General features: G+C 40.2%; 3 protein-coding genes across 3 annotated transcripts; 2 read left to right on the top strand and 1 right to left on the bottom strand.

Annotated features, from left to right (window-relative positions):
• Positions 1-197: 197 nt before the first annotated feature.
• On the top strand, positions 198-4,704 carry LOC140799232 (probable receptor-like protein kinase At5g18500). The gene is made up of 8 exons (XM_073153432.1): positions 198-514; positions 1,585-2,272; positions 2,397-2,501; positions 2,774-2,896; positions 2,999-3,169; positions 3,300-3,429; positions 3,647-3,856; positions 4,267-4,704. Exons 2-8 carry the CDS (start codon positions 1,602-1,604, stop codon positions 4,399-4,401), a joined length of 1,545 nt encoding a protein of 514 aa, XP_073009533.1. The 5' UTR covers positions 198-514; positions 1,585-1,601; the 3' UTR covers positions 4,402-4,704.
• A 1,135-nt stretch (positions 4,705-5,839) lies between these two features.
• On the top strand, positions 5,840-9,694 carry LOC140799447 (CRS2-associated factor 2, chloroplastic). The gene is made up of 6 exons (XM_073153792.1): positions 5,840-6,659; positions 6,865-6,992; positions 7,382-7,607; positions 7,948-8,075; positions 8,200-8,353; positions 8,934-9,694. The coding sequence occupies exons 1-6, from the start codon at positions 5,936-5,938 to the stop codon at positions 9,359-9,361; spliced, it is 1,788 nt and encodes a 595-aa protein (XP_073009893.1). The 5' UTR covers positions 5,840-5,935; the 3' UTR covers positions 9,362-9,694.
• A 708-nt stretch (positions 9,695-10,402) lies between these two features.
• LOC140798596 (S-adenosylmethionine synthase 1-like) lies at positions 10,403-12,948 on the bottom strand. Its single transcript, XM_073152489.1, has 2 exons — positions 12,830-12,948; positions 10,403-11,927 (listed from the first exon to the last, which is right to left on the bottom strand). Exon 2 carries the CDS (start codon positions 11,905-11,907, stop codon positions 10,723-10,725), a length of 1,185 nt encoding a protein of 394 aa, XP_073008590.1. The 5' UTR covers positions 11,908-11,927; positions 12,830-12,948; the 3' UTR covers positions 10,403-10,722.
• Positions 12,949-13,330: the final 382 nt, after the last annotated feature.

Genomic DNA, 13,330 nt, shown 5'->3' with positions numbered 1-13,330 from the left:
TCAATTAGTTCACTCGATCTAATTATCTAATTTTAGTTTCTTTTTTTTTCCAGCAAATCAAATAAAATTATTTTGTTGTTTTAATCTTTTTAAATTTACACAAAATTACACGTCACATATTGCCACCTCTCTCTCTCTCTCTCTCTCTCTCTCTCTCTCTTACTGCACTTAGAAGCATATGCTTATACTCTATCACTACCTAACGCTGATAACTCCCTCTCCTCTTCTCCCTCTCTCTTTTATGTCTCATTCCCGTCTCTCTTCTCCTACATCCCAAAAGCAAAGGTACCTCCTTTCTACCAAATTTAGGGCTACGGTTAGGGTTTCACAACAGGGGCAGCTCCGGACACCGACGGCACTACCGCCCGTGCTCGGAAATCGACTATCTCTGGCCCCATAGACCCTTGGATCTGCTCCCATTTCGGAATCGGGGCTTTGTGTATGAATTGGGGTTCTCTTTCAGCGACGGAAACTGAGGTGCTTGAGGTTTTTTACTAAGATCTGGGGATTTCAGGTACGTACTGGTGGAGGACTAGTTGAATAATCGACAAGCATCGTCTATTTTTGATGCAGTTTTTTTTTCTTTTATTTTATTTTTATTTGCGGTGGCAATGTGGATTGATTTAATGTCAGGAATTTGGTGTCGATTCGAAAAGTTGTTCTTTTCTTCTTCGTTTTTTCGTTTTTCTTGGTTAAAATTGTTGAGATACATACGCTTGTGGATATCGAGGTAGTCTGAAAGCTGAATTGTTTGTTGGGAGAATGTTTGGTGTTTAGTTTCATTTCTCATTTTGTCCTGTTTATAAGTTATATTGCTTGTCATAGCCTGCAGAAACCTTAGATTGGGTTTTATTTTCTATAAAATAGGGTTTGTTTATGATTCTGCTTCTTCTTTCTTGTTTTTTGCTTTATTATAGATCACGAGCAAGTTGGCTAATTATAGGCCACACAAAGGGATTGATCCCTCGTGATATATAGATGAATAACTGGACCAATTCTCTAAAGGAAACGGGCACAGGGCACTCAAATTATGCGCATGTAATGATTAAATTTTACTAAATATCAGCTTTTATAATTATAAACTAGTAGAACTTAACCACTGGGATACAGTGAAGACCTGATTATTTAATTTCTGTGTAATGTACAATGCAGAGATTGTATAAAAAGGACAAGCACTATAAAGTACTTTACATTTTCATGCGGTACATGGCATCTTACACATCGGTAGTACTGTAGTACCATATTGAAAAGCTAAGAGTAATTTGATTTATCACTGTCACAATGTTGTCGTGTCTTTTTCCTCCATTTATACCACTGGTACTGTATTTTTTCTTTTCCTTTTTTCTTTTTGGCTATTTGGTCTTGGGCCTAATATTTGTGGTTTGATTTGTATTTTCTCTTTAATACCTTCCTTTATATATTGACAGTTCTGCAGTTAAGTGTTATGCCTACATATCTCTGGGTTGATTCATAACTCATGAATCTTGTTTACATATTTTTTAAGCAATATAATGAGATAGTTGAACTAGTCATCTAGATATATCACACGCTATCTTCAATTCATTTCCTCTCTTTATTTTGCAGGAATTTTCTCGTTAGAGATGTCATCCCCCTCTCTTAAAGACCATTTATCTGAGGAAACATTTCTTTTTGGTCTCAAATTATGGGTTCTGATTGGGATACTTGTTGGAATGTCCATGGTGGCTGTTCTCTTAATTATAGTAATATGTCTTTCTTCTTTGAACCGGAGGCGGCTGAGAAGATCTTATGCCAATCTTCCCATCACACAGATTCCTGCAGTTTCAAAGGAAATCAAGGAAGTGAGGGTGGATCAAGTCTCAGTAAATGACTTTGCTGCACATGATGGAATTCTACTGACAATTCATGATAAATCTAGTGAGAAGGGATCAGATAAGGTTATGGTTCATTTGGACTTGGGAAAATCGAGACATGGAGATCAGAGTCATTCTGGCTCTTTTCATTACGTGGATAAAGATGCTGGTTTCCAATCTGGTGAAGAGGGAAGCTCAGGGGCTGCTGCTGTTTACAGACGTTCTTCCTCTTATTCCATGGCTGCTCCTTCACCTTTAACTGGCCTCCCAGAATTCTCACAGCTTGGTTGGGGTCACTGGTTTACTTTGAGGGATCTAGAACTTGCAACTGACCGTTTTTCGAAGGACAATGTCATTGGTGAAGGTGGTTATGGTGTTGTTTACCGTGGCAAACTTATCAATGGTGCCCCTGTGGCTGTCAAGAAGCTTCTCAACAACTTGTAAGTTTCTTTTGAAGTGAACCTTGTCATTTTCTCCATACTTCGAAGTTTAATTGTGTCCCTTCATTGCCGCACCTTTTGTATCGTTTGATGCGGTTCCTCATTGCACCCTTCCAAGTTGCAGGGGGCAAGCTGAGAAGGAATTCAGAGTGGAAGTTGAGGCTATTGGTCATGTCCGCCACAAGAATTTAGTTCGCCTTCTAGGCTACTGTGTAGAGGGTACTCAAAGGTGACTTGCTTTCAGCTCTTTTTCTTACCAATGGTTTCTCACAACAATAGCCTCTTTACAAATAGATTAATTCCACAAATCTTAGTGTTATATTGTAACTGCATCGATATTCCTGCAATAATCTCTCAATTTTCATATTTCTTGATCCCTTTTAAGTGTTATCAAATGGAAGTTATCTTTGACTTTTTTTTCAGTGTACTTATTTCATTAATTCATTTAGTAACCATGAAAATCAAGATCTCTGTGACATCTTGTTTGACATTTATATGAAGGATGCTAGTCTATGAATATGTCAACAATGGAAACCTTGAACAATGGCTTCATGGAGCTATGCGCCAGCATGGTTCTCTTACATGGGAGGCTCGTATAAAGATTCTTTTAGGCACTGCTAAGGCGTGAGTTATTCATACTAAAATTCTCTTTCGTTTTTTATTCACTCCACTTAGTCTCGTCTCCAAGATGATGCATATATTCAAAGCTTTATGGTTTTTGGGCAGTCTTGCTTACTTGCACGAGGCAATTGAACCAAAAGTAGTTCATCGTGACATCAAATCCAGTAATATTTTGATTGATGGCGATTTTAATTCCAAAGTATCTGATTTTGGTTTAGCCAAGCTTCTGGGTGCTGGTAAAAGTCATATCACTACTCGAGTTATGGGAACCTTTGGGTAAGTCGTGTTTTGAATATTCTACTAGCATAAATTCTAGAAATGTCTTTGGTTGGTTGAAGAGACATGTGGCTCCAGGATTGTATGATTTGTTTTGGTTATCGGTAATTTGCTTGATTGTATGTTGCAGCTATGTAGCACCAGAGTATGCAAACACAGGACTGCTAAACGAAAAGAGTGACATTTACAGCTTTGGGGTCGTTCTTCTTGAGGCAATTACAGGCAGAGATCCTGTAGACTATGGTCGCTCTGCTAATGAGGTACTAATGAAATGATTGATGTTGCACCTTCTGTTGATCTTTCAGCACAGACAATATTCAATCAATAATATTTGAAAATGCTTTGGCTTGGCCAGTTAAAATTAAAATTGTCTTTGGGAAAGCTGAAATTTGTTTTTATGTCTCTTTCTATTCCAAGTAATGCACATACTTCTTTACCAGTTTGTTTCCTTTGCTAAAGTTGCTATGCTGAGTGCAGGTAAATTTAGTCGACTGGCTTAAAATGATGGTTGGTAGTAGGCGCTCAGAAGAAGTGGTAGATCCGAGTATAGAAACGAGACCATCTACAAGAGCTCTCAAGCGTGCCCTTCTAACAGCTTTGAGGTGTGTTGATCCAGATTCAGAGAAGAGACCAAAGATGAGTCAGGTGGTCCGAATGCTGGAGTCTGATGAAGCAATACCAAGAGAGGTTTGTATTACCACTTCTTGTATGTGTTATAACTTGAATTTTTTTAAAATTAGTTGTGTGAATGACATTCTTCTGATACGGTTGAGTCCAACAAGGCTCACATCATCACCTCGCTGAGATCTGATTCTCCAAAACCTCAGTGTTGTGTTTGGACTTTCTTTCTCTGTCTTGAAACATCTGTTCAATCTTAGCTATCCCAATTCTCATAGTATTCCATCACCTCTTCTTATACCATTTCCTATCCAATTTTGATGGTCCTCAACGAATGAATGTGGCTTCGGTTTTCTTTTAGTTTCCTATCAAGGTAGGTGATCTTCTTCATCATTCTGCAGTGCCAAACAGAAGTTAATCTCTGTCAGAAACGGGTATGATGCTTCAGAAATCTCCACTAAGCTTGTTTCCTTTTGTAGGATCGGAGGCATCGGCGAAATCGGGGTGGGAGTAGTGAAATCGAATCCCAGAGAGACAACTCTGACACAGACAAAAGCGATAATCCAGATTCAAGACCTACCAGCACAAGAAACAGAACATCCTCTACCAAATGACGGAGTGGAATATTTCCATAATCTCACTTGCCTAATTCCTCACGCATTCTAAACAGCCACTTTCTCTGGTTGCTAATATTGATATTGCTCACACAGGGTGGGCTGAAGACTAAGCTCCCACTTTGTCTAGCCTGAGTCTATTTTTTCTTTTCTTTTCTTTTCTTTTTCTTTTTCTTTTTCTTTTTTTTCTTTTTCTTTTTCTTGTAGAAAGGGAGTTGTATTGGTGTATGTATGGTATTGCTTAACTGCTTTAATAACTGTATATGTACAGTTTCACATGTTTTATGAACCTGGTATTGCATATTTGCATTTGGTGAGTTGTTTCAGTCTTATTAACAGTCCAGATTGCACAAAATGAAAAGTTTTGGGGCTACATTGTCTTAGATGCTAAAATAAGTCAGTAAATCAAAACTTAATTATCTCTCTTGCAAACATATTTTTTATCTCTATCATTTGGCCAGTCCTTTTCGAGCCAAATCTTACTGTCTACAGCAATGATTGCTTCATAAAATAGATAAAATAAGTAACTATCATAGCTCAATGGTTGAATTTTACTCTTCGTTACGAATGCAATTTAATCCACTTTATAAATATTAGATTATTTATTTAGTGAATTTTTAAATTAGGCACCATATTCATATAATTTAAATATGTTGTGGCTTATTTCTTCGCAGAGTTAGTGTCAATTGTCTAATCTATATATTAGAGTGACTTAATCTTTTTTAATTTAGCTTATACTTTATGAATAGATGATCAATAAAAAAGTGAAATGAAATAAGGGCAATTTAGTTAAAAGAATACAGTATAACAAAAACTTTTCTTACTAAGTATGAATTAAATGGCCTTTTGATTTTAATGTGCTTCAAACTATAGTATTTATAACACAAGAGATAATATTTATAGTGTTATGTGAAAGATAAATGTAAGTACATTTATTTCATTAAAGATTGAGAATATATTTTTCTAATTAATTTAAGTGGATGTTAAGATATTGAGCCAATTATAGCTCTTGAAAAAAATTATATTTTATATATGTAAATGCACTTTTTCTATATATTCGAAGCCAGACGACCCAAAATGTTTAAAAATAATTTAAAAAGTCGACCCTAAGAGAAGGTCAACGACTCAACTATATATATATATATAAAGGCTTTCTAAATCTAATTATATTTAATATTTTATTTATAATGACAAAATTTAGTGTGCATGCACTTCATTATAACAATATATATATATATATATATATATATATATATATATATATATATATTATATGCTAAATTAAAAATTAATTATTAGTAAATTACAAAAGCTCCTATAACTGAAAAGAAAATATATAATTTGCAAATACGACAAATAATATACAAATAATAACAATTTAAGTGGTTATAGATAGTAATATACACACACACACACACAAAAAAAAGAGGCCACGCTAAATAGAAAAAGAAAATATCCTCAGATATCAGGCATTCACACCGTCTTTCGTCTTCTCCTCTCTCGTCGCAGTCTCCACTCTCCTCTCTCTCCTCCGATGCTGATCCCGATCATGTCCGCCCTCCCCGCCGGCGCCAACCTCTTCTCTTCTCCTCCCCCTCTTCCCTCCCTCAACGACCCCCTTCCCAATCCCTCCCCTCCCCCTCTCCCCCCTCTTCCCGCCAAATCCAAACCGAAGAACCTTAAATACCCTAAAAGCGATCCCAAAAGCCCTAAACATAGCAATCCCGCCCTTCGTGCAACCCACTCCCGCACCCGCTACCACAAGCCCATCCCCTCCGCGTCCGAAGCCGTCCTTTCCTCCTCCGACGACGACCCCGACCGCGCCGTCGTGGTGGGCCCCTCCGGCGTCACCTACCGCCTCCCCGGCGCCCCCTTCGACTTCCAGTTCAGCTACTCGGAGGTCCCTCGCGCCGCCCCCGTCGCCATCCGCGAGCCTGCATTCCTCCCCTTCGCGCCACCCTCGATGCCCCGCCCGTGGACTGGGAAGGCCCCGCTCCTCTCTAAGAAGGATAAGGAGCGCAAGAGAAAGATAAGACTCTTTCAACCCTTAGGAATGGAGTCGGAGTCGGAGGATGAGGATGAGGAGGAGGAGGAGGGAGTGGTGGTTCTTGAAACCAGAGGGAAGAAGCCGCTGCAGTTGGGTATCCGCAAGGGAGATGGGAGGAGCCGGGAGGAGATACTGGGGAAACCGCTGAGCAGGGCGGAGGTGAGGGCGTTGGTTAAACCGTGCGTCTCGAGTAATCGCCAGGTTAATCTTGGTAATTCCCTAATGCTTCTGTCACTTTATTCAGGAAAAGGAAATGTTTTTGCTTCTAAAGAATGATCCAAATGAGGTTTCTGTTGAGTGGATGACTAGTTTGTTTGAAATAGTTCTTTGTTGATTTGGAACTTCTTTTCTCTAAAGTTATAGGTTGGTTTGATATGATATATGCTTTCACTAGATTATGAGTTCCATTGTGCCAGGAAGGGATGGATTAACCCATAACATGTTGGAATCAATACATTGCCACTGGAGGCGGCAGGAAGTCTGTAAAGTTAGATGCAGGGGTGTTCCTACCATTGACATGGACAACATCTGCCATCATCTTGAGGTTGTTCCTGTCCTCAAATTATACTTCGGTCTCCATGCTTAGTTAATTGTGACATTTTAGTGGTAGAAATCTCTTAGAATAACTTTCATTTCCATCTTTACGACTCCATTTAAGGAGTCAGTGTTGTATTGTTGATATTCTAGTTATAGGAAAACATATAACTGCTTTTTCGAATATTTTTTCTGAACTGTCATGTGCAGGTATTAATAGGTAGCAATGTGCTACTGAAAACACTTGAAATTTGTGTTACTTTTGGGTTGTTTCTTTCTAAGAAATGTTGAATGCATTCTCTCCTTAATAATACGCATGCTTCCACACTGATATGATCTTTATTCTTATACAAAATTTTGGAAATGGGGATGTCTTATAGTAGATGTTAATGATGCCAGGAAAAAACAGGAGGAAAGATCATATATCGAGTAGGAGGTATTGTTTATCTATTTCGTGGTAGAAACTACGACCCTCGCACGCGTCCTCGGTATCCGATAATGCTCTGGAAGCCAGCAGCACCTGTCTATCCAAAACTCATTCAGGAAGCTCCAGAAGGACTTACAAAGGCAGAAGCGAACGAGATGAGGCAGAAAGGGACAAGCCTGCTGCCAATCTGTAAATTAGGTAAACAGAAGTTTTTCATTTATGAAGGTTTCTTGTGACATGGAAACTTCAACTTCTGAACTTTCTTTTGAGGAGATGGGAGGGTGATAAAGATTCTATGGCTATTTTTGTAAGAATAGTTGCTGCCTTACTTAATATCAAAGTTCCAAGTTACCTACATTTGTCTTGGAAGAGTATTATATGTATTGAAAAAGAAAAGAAAGAATGATGGTAGAGGAAAGAAGAGAGAGGGAGGAGGGAAGGGAAGGAATTGTATATGTTTGATAACTAAAATATCCTTCCATTTTCAATTTAGAGTTCAGATATCCTTCCTATTTGATATTCTTCTTTAAACCTGCAGCGAAAAATGGAATATACTTTGATCTTGTGAAGGATGTGAGAGACGCTTTTGAAGGAAGTGAACTGGTAAAGATTAATTGCCAAGGGATGCATGCAAGTGATTACAAAAAATTAGGTGCAAAGCTGAAGGTTTGTGAATTTTCATAAAAATATTGTGCCTTATTGATTTCTTTTGAGGTTCTTGTGTGCAACATTAAGTGAACCGATACACGTAATATAGATATTACACCTTGCATTTTTTACTATATTACAGGAACTAGTTCCTTGCATTTTGTTGTCTTTTGACGATGAGCAAATATTGATGTGGAGAGGTAGAGATTGGAAATCAAGCTACTTGACACACATGCCATCTGTTTCAGGGTTTAAACAGAGTGATAACTTTGTTTCAAGTGATTTGAACAGTTCAGGTACCTTGTGATATACTTATGCATAATATGTTCATAGACTTTCAATACTCTCGTATTACTTTAAATTTCTGTTTGACATAAATATTTCTTCAAGTGTCAATATCTTAGCACAATGAGGGCATGCACTTTGAAGATAAGATAGCCTTATATATAAAGACGTCCCTTTTTTGAGATCTGACATTATTACATGCGTCATATCATCTACTATTTGACCAGATGATCAGATTCAATTATACAAGTCTTCCATATCCTTGATTATGGCTGTGCAACAGACCATGCCTTATTGTGAGAAAGGGAACAAAATTGCTAATTCAACCTTCCATTTTACTGCAGTATGCTGCTGACATGGAAATAATACTAATATTCTTCTGTTATATGCTGCAATCAATAGTAATTTGAGCTTCTTACATTATTCCTTTTACTTTTGCCCAAATCCATTTTTTAATTTTCATTGCCTCTGTTACGATTTTTGGAAGGAGCTTTATACTTGTTTACATGACCGTAGCATGATGTTGGCTCCGTACAATTTTTGTCTAGTACGTCATTCTCCAAACATGATATTGAATTCATGTATACACAGGTCAATCAACCAGTAGCCATGATGGGTTCACTGCAAATAAAAGAGTTTCAAGCCCAAAAATGCTTTCATTGTGGAAACGTGCAATAGATTCAAGCAAGGCATTATTGCTGGATGGGGCTGAACTCAGTCCAGATTCTCTACTTAAACAGGTTGAGGAGTTCGATGGCACATCGCAGGCTGCAGAACATTCATATCCAGCCTTAATTCTGCCCAGTGGGGAAGTGCCTGAAGTTATAAATTCTGGAAGCAAAGATAAGTCGCAAATGGACATGGTTTACTCTCACAATGAACAGTGCGAAGAGATGAATGAAAATGATACAGAGCCTTCTGATTCCGGAGGTTTTGGTTCACTCGAGGATGTTGAATCCGTAGTTCCATTTGGTTCTTTACCTATTGACTCAATAGCAGAGAGACTCAGATTGGAATGATTCTATAAAAGGATTGGAAGGCTAAGACGAGGTTCTAATCTACAGATTAACCACGCATGCTGGATGGCCAGATTCCTTGCACATAGGATTTTTGGATTTGCCCCGCTATGTTAAGCACTTGTAAGCAAAGTAAAAGTTTGGTAAAACAAAGATTAAGATACATAACAGAAGAAAGTGTACATAGTATTTTCAAAATTATTGAGGGCAGAGATGGACTATGTAGAGACTCAATCATCTTGTAACAGAAGGCTGCAAAAACTGACATTTGAACAATTCAATGTCATTGTGCTTTTTAACAACTTCTAAATTAAAGTGTACTTTTCTTTCTGGCAACAGACTATATGACTATCTGTTCATCCACCTGCTGGGAGCTTTCTTGCGACCTAACTGCAGTTTTATCTCAATCCGTAAGTTTGGGATTTTGAAAAACTTAGTGCATATATTTTTTATAATAGAGCATATGTAATTTATATATGAGGTGCACCTAAGATTCTACTATTGCCAAGTGAAACATAGAATATAATTAAATTGTAAAAAAGCCTCACGAGCAGGATTACTGTAATTATAAATATTTACATTACTTATACAATTGACGAGATTCTTGCGAAGATGAACATTTTTCTAGAATGATATTACTAGTTGATTTCTTCTAAATCATGGACATTCCATTTCATATAAGCCGCCAATTTGTGAGCATCAGTTTGGGCGGCTGTCTAATGTATTCGTGTGTCCAAACTGACCCACACAAGTTCGACTCAGACAGAATCCCAAGGTAGAAATGGCCCCAGCAACATGCCTCTATTGGGAAATTGTGGGAACAAGTGTGCTAAAATTATGAAGTAGATCCAATGAGATTCTCAACTTTAAATGAGACCTTTTAAGAGAAAAAAGAGGAATAGATGATCCATTACTATTTACTAGCCACGCCAACCTTTTTGTGTGCATATGTGTAAAGGCGTTCGGTGGTTAGAGCAAATTGATTCGCCTGTATGTGTGCACATGTGATATGTCTACTTTTTATAACAAGCAAAACAAAACAAGGGGCAAACAATAGATAGTAATTCTCATTAATGGAAGCGTGATCCTGAAACATTACATCAGAGACACAGAGAAAGAAGCAAAAGAGAGAACAACTCCTTGCTTTTCTCCTCGGTTCCAGTTTCAGATCACAAAAATTGAGAGCCAAGACCAAATATAGTAGTGACGAAACAAAACATGACGAAGTAATAAAAAGAGGTGCAAGACCTGGAACGAAGTGGGGACAGGAGTAAGGAAAGCATGAGCAGCAGCAGCAGAATTCGTCCAGTAGAGTTATTATGGCGAACTAAATAAAATGGAGAGGGAGAGAGATGTTATACTCTTTAGGCAGATGGTTTCTCCCACTTGAGGTCCTTCACCACCTCCCATGTGAAGTCTGCGTCATCCCTGCCGAAATGGCCGTAGGCGGCAGTCTTGAGGAACCTCCCGTTGCTGCCCCTCTTCAGGTCGAGGTTGATGGTGATCATCCCGGGCCGGAAGTCGAAGTTCTCCTTGACGATCTTCAAGATCTCCTTGTCGGGGATCTTGCCGGTGCCGTAGGTGTCGACGAAGACGGAGAGCGGCTCGGGGACACCGATAGCGTACGAGACCTGGACAATGGCGCGGCGGGCAAGTCCATTGGCCACGATGCTCTTGGCGGCCTGCCTCACAATGTAGGCGCCGCTGCGGTCGACCTTGGTCGGGTCCTTGCCTGAGAAGGCACCGCCACCGTGGGCTCCCCATCCACCGTAGGTGTCGATGATGATCTTACGGCCGGTTAGGCCAGCGTCACCGTGAGGCCCACCGATGACGAAACGGCCAGATGGGTTGAGGTGGAAGATGGTCTTCTCATCGAGGTACTGCTCCGGGACGACGGGCTTAATGACGTGCTCCTTGAGGTCGGCGGCGATCTCGTCGTTGGTTACGGTCTCGTCGTGCTGGGTGGAGATGAGGATGGTGTGGACACGGACAGGGACCATGGCACCGTTCTCATTGCGGTATTCGACGGTCACCTGGGTCTTGCCGTCCGGCCTCAGCCAGGGGCAAGTTCCATTCTTGCGGACCTCAGTAAGCTTGGCGCCGAGCTTCGTGGCGAGAACGTGGCTGAGAGGCATCAGCTCAGGGGTCTCATCGGTTGCATACCCAAACATGTGCCCCTGGTCACCGGCACCGATTTCTTCCGGGCGCTTGGTGAAGTGGCCGTGCACACCCTGGGCAATGTCAGGGGATTGCTGCTCAATGTTGACGAGCACCTTGCAGCGGTCAGCGTCGAGGCCCACATCGTCGGAGGTGAACCCGATGGCACGGCAGGTGTCGCGGACGATCTTCTCGTAGTCGACGTTGGCCTTGGTTGTGATCTCTCCGAAGACCATGACCATGTTGGTCTTGGTGCATGTCTCACAGGCAACCTTGCTGTCGGGGTCCTGGGCGAGGCAGGCATCGAGCACTGCGTCTGAGATCTGATCGCAGAGCTTGTCTGGGTGTCCCTCGTTGACGGACTCAGAGGTGAAAAGGAAAGTCTCCTCCATTTTAGTTTTTCTTCTTTAATCTGAGTGAAAACAGAGAGGATAAATGGGTAACACAATTAGCAAAAGATTGCAAGAACCATATACCGATATAATATGAATACTAGATTCGAACTGTGTGATATTCTTCTCTTAATAAAAGAAAAATAAATAGGAAGAACAGTAGATGAGGATTATAATACAAGACAACGAATCTAGAACCCAACTAATGGGAAATTAGAATACTGAAAGGCAAGGCAAAGCCGCGCAGGCTACTAAGGACCCAAAAGTCATGAAGCGAATCAAAGAGGACAAAAGAATGCATGCTCAAAGGTCTGGATTGAAAGATCCAAGTAATCAAACAAGCCCTACAAAGATCTACAACAAAAGAGTAGCCATTAAATTGAAGAAACACTTAGATCTAAGAATAGTAGCATAGCTAACCGCCCTACCGGATCTGATAGAAATTTAAATAAGACAAAATCTAATAGCGCATGTCAGATCCCGAAGTTATCACGCAACAAAGCGCCATCTGAGAGCCACTTCCACCGAATACACACCATAAACTTTCGTTTCAAAACTACAAGTGTTCCAGATCCACTGCTAGGTAAATAAGAAATGAAAACGAAGAGATCTCCCTCCGAACTCTCTAAAAAAATCAATAAACAGTGGATCAAGTCAGATCAAGCTGCTTACGTGAAACAAGAACGACAGAACTCTATCAATCTACACAAATCAACTCAGATCTACGGGGAAAAAATAACGAATCTAGCTAAGGGACCTCGCTAAACACCAATAACGCCATAAAAAGCTCCAGATCCACCGTTTTAGACCATTTGAAAGCCCCAAAATCCCAAAAGATAAAAGCGAAGAAAGATCCATTCACAGAGAACCATTACGACTAGATCTAAGAAGATCCATACGGAGAGGAATGAGATCTGGTTACCTGAAAACCAAACGCTCGCTGCTGCTTCTCTCTATTCCTTCCTCTTTCTCTGCCGAAGGAATGGGATGACCTCTCTCCTCAGATTTCTTCCCCTATTTATAGACGAGCCGGATTTGAACTCCGTAGATCGGACGGTGGGGACCAAATCTACTCGGCCAACGGATTCAGATCGGATCTTGGTGGCTAAACCGGCTGTAGCCAGTCATCCACCAACCATCGTGGATCCACACCTACTCGACTTATCTGGCTTTGGCGAGCCGGATGTGACCGGCTTGGATCAGGTCATTGCTACTCAAAAGCTTCCAGCTTAAGAACCGAATGAAATTGTACCACGTGTACTTTACCAAACCCAACCTGCGAGAGAAATTTGCACATAAGACCCGACATTTAGACGTATTTGTTCACCTCTGGAAAAGACAGGATGTCATTTGGAGATAGTAAAATTATAGGGTTCTAACTGCTTAACACAGCATGTCACTGTGGAGACTATCCCTTGAATAG

The sequence above is a fragment of the Typha latifolia genome, chromosome 12 (assembly GCF_019914945.1).
Source record: "Typha latifolia isolate L0001 chromosome 12, TyphaL0001v2, whole genome shotgun sequence".
In the NCBI taxonomy this organism is placed as follows: domain Eukaryota; kingdom Viridiplantae; phylum Streptophyta; class Magnoliopsida; order Poales; family Typhaceae; genus Typha; species Typha latifolia.
The sequence above is the reverse complement of the archived record's forward strand: the minus strand, read 5'-3'. Positions and strand labels throughout refer to the sequence as shown.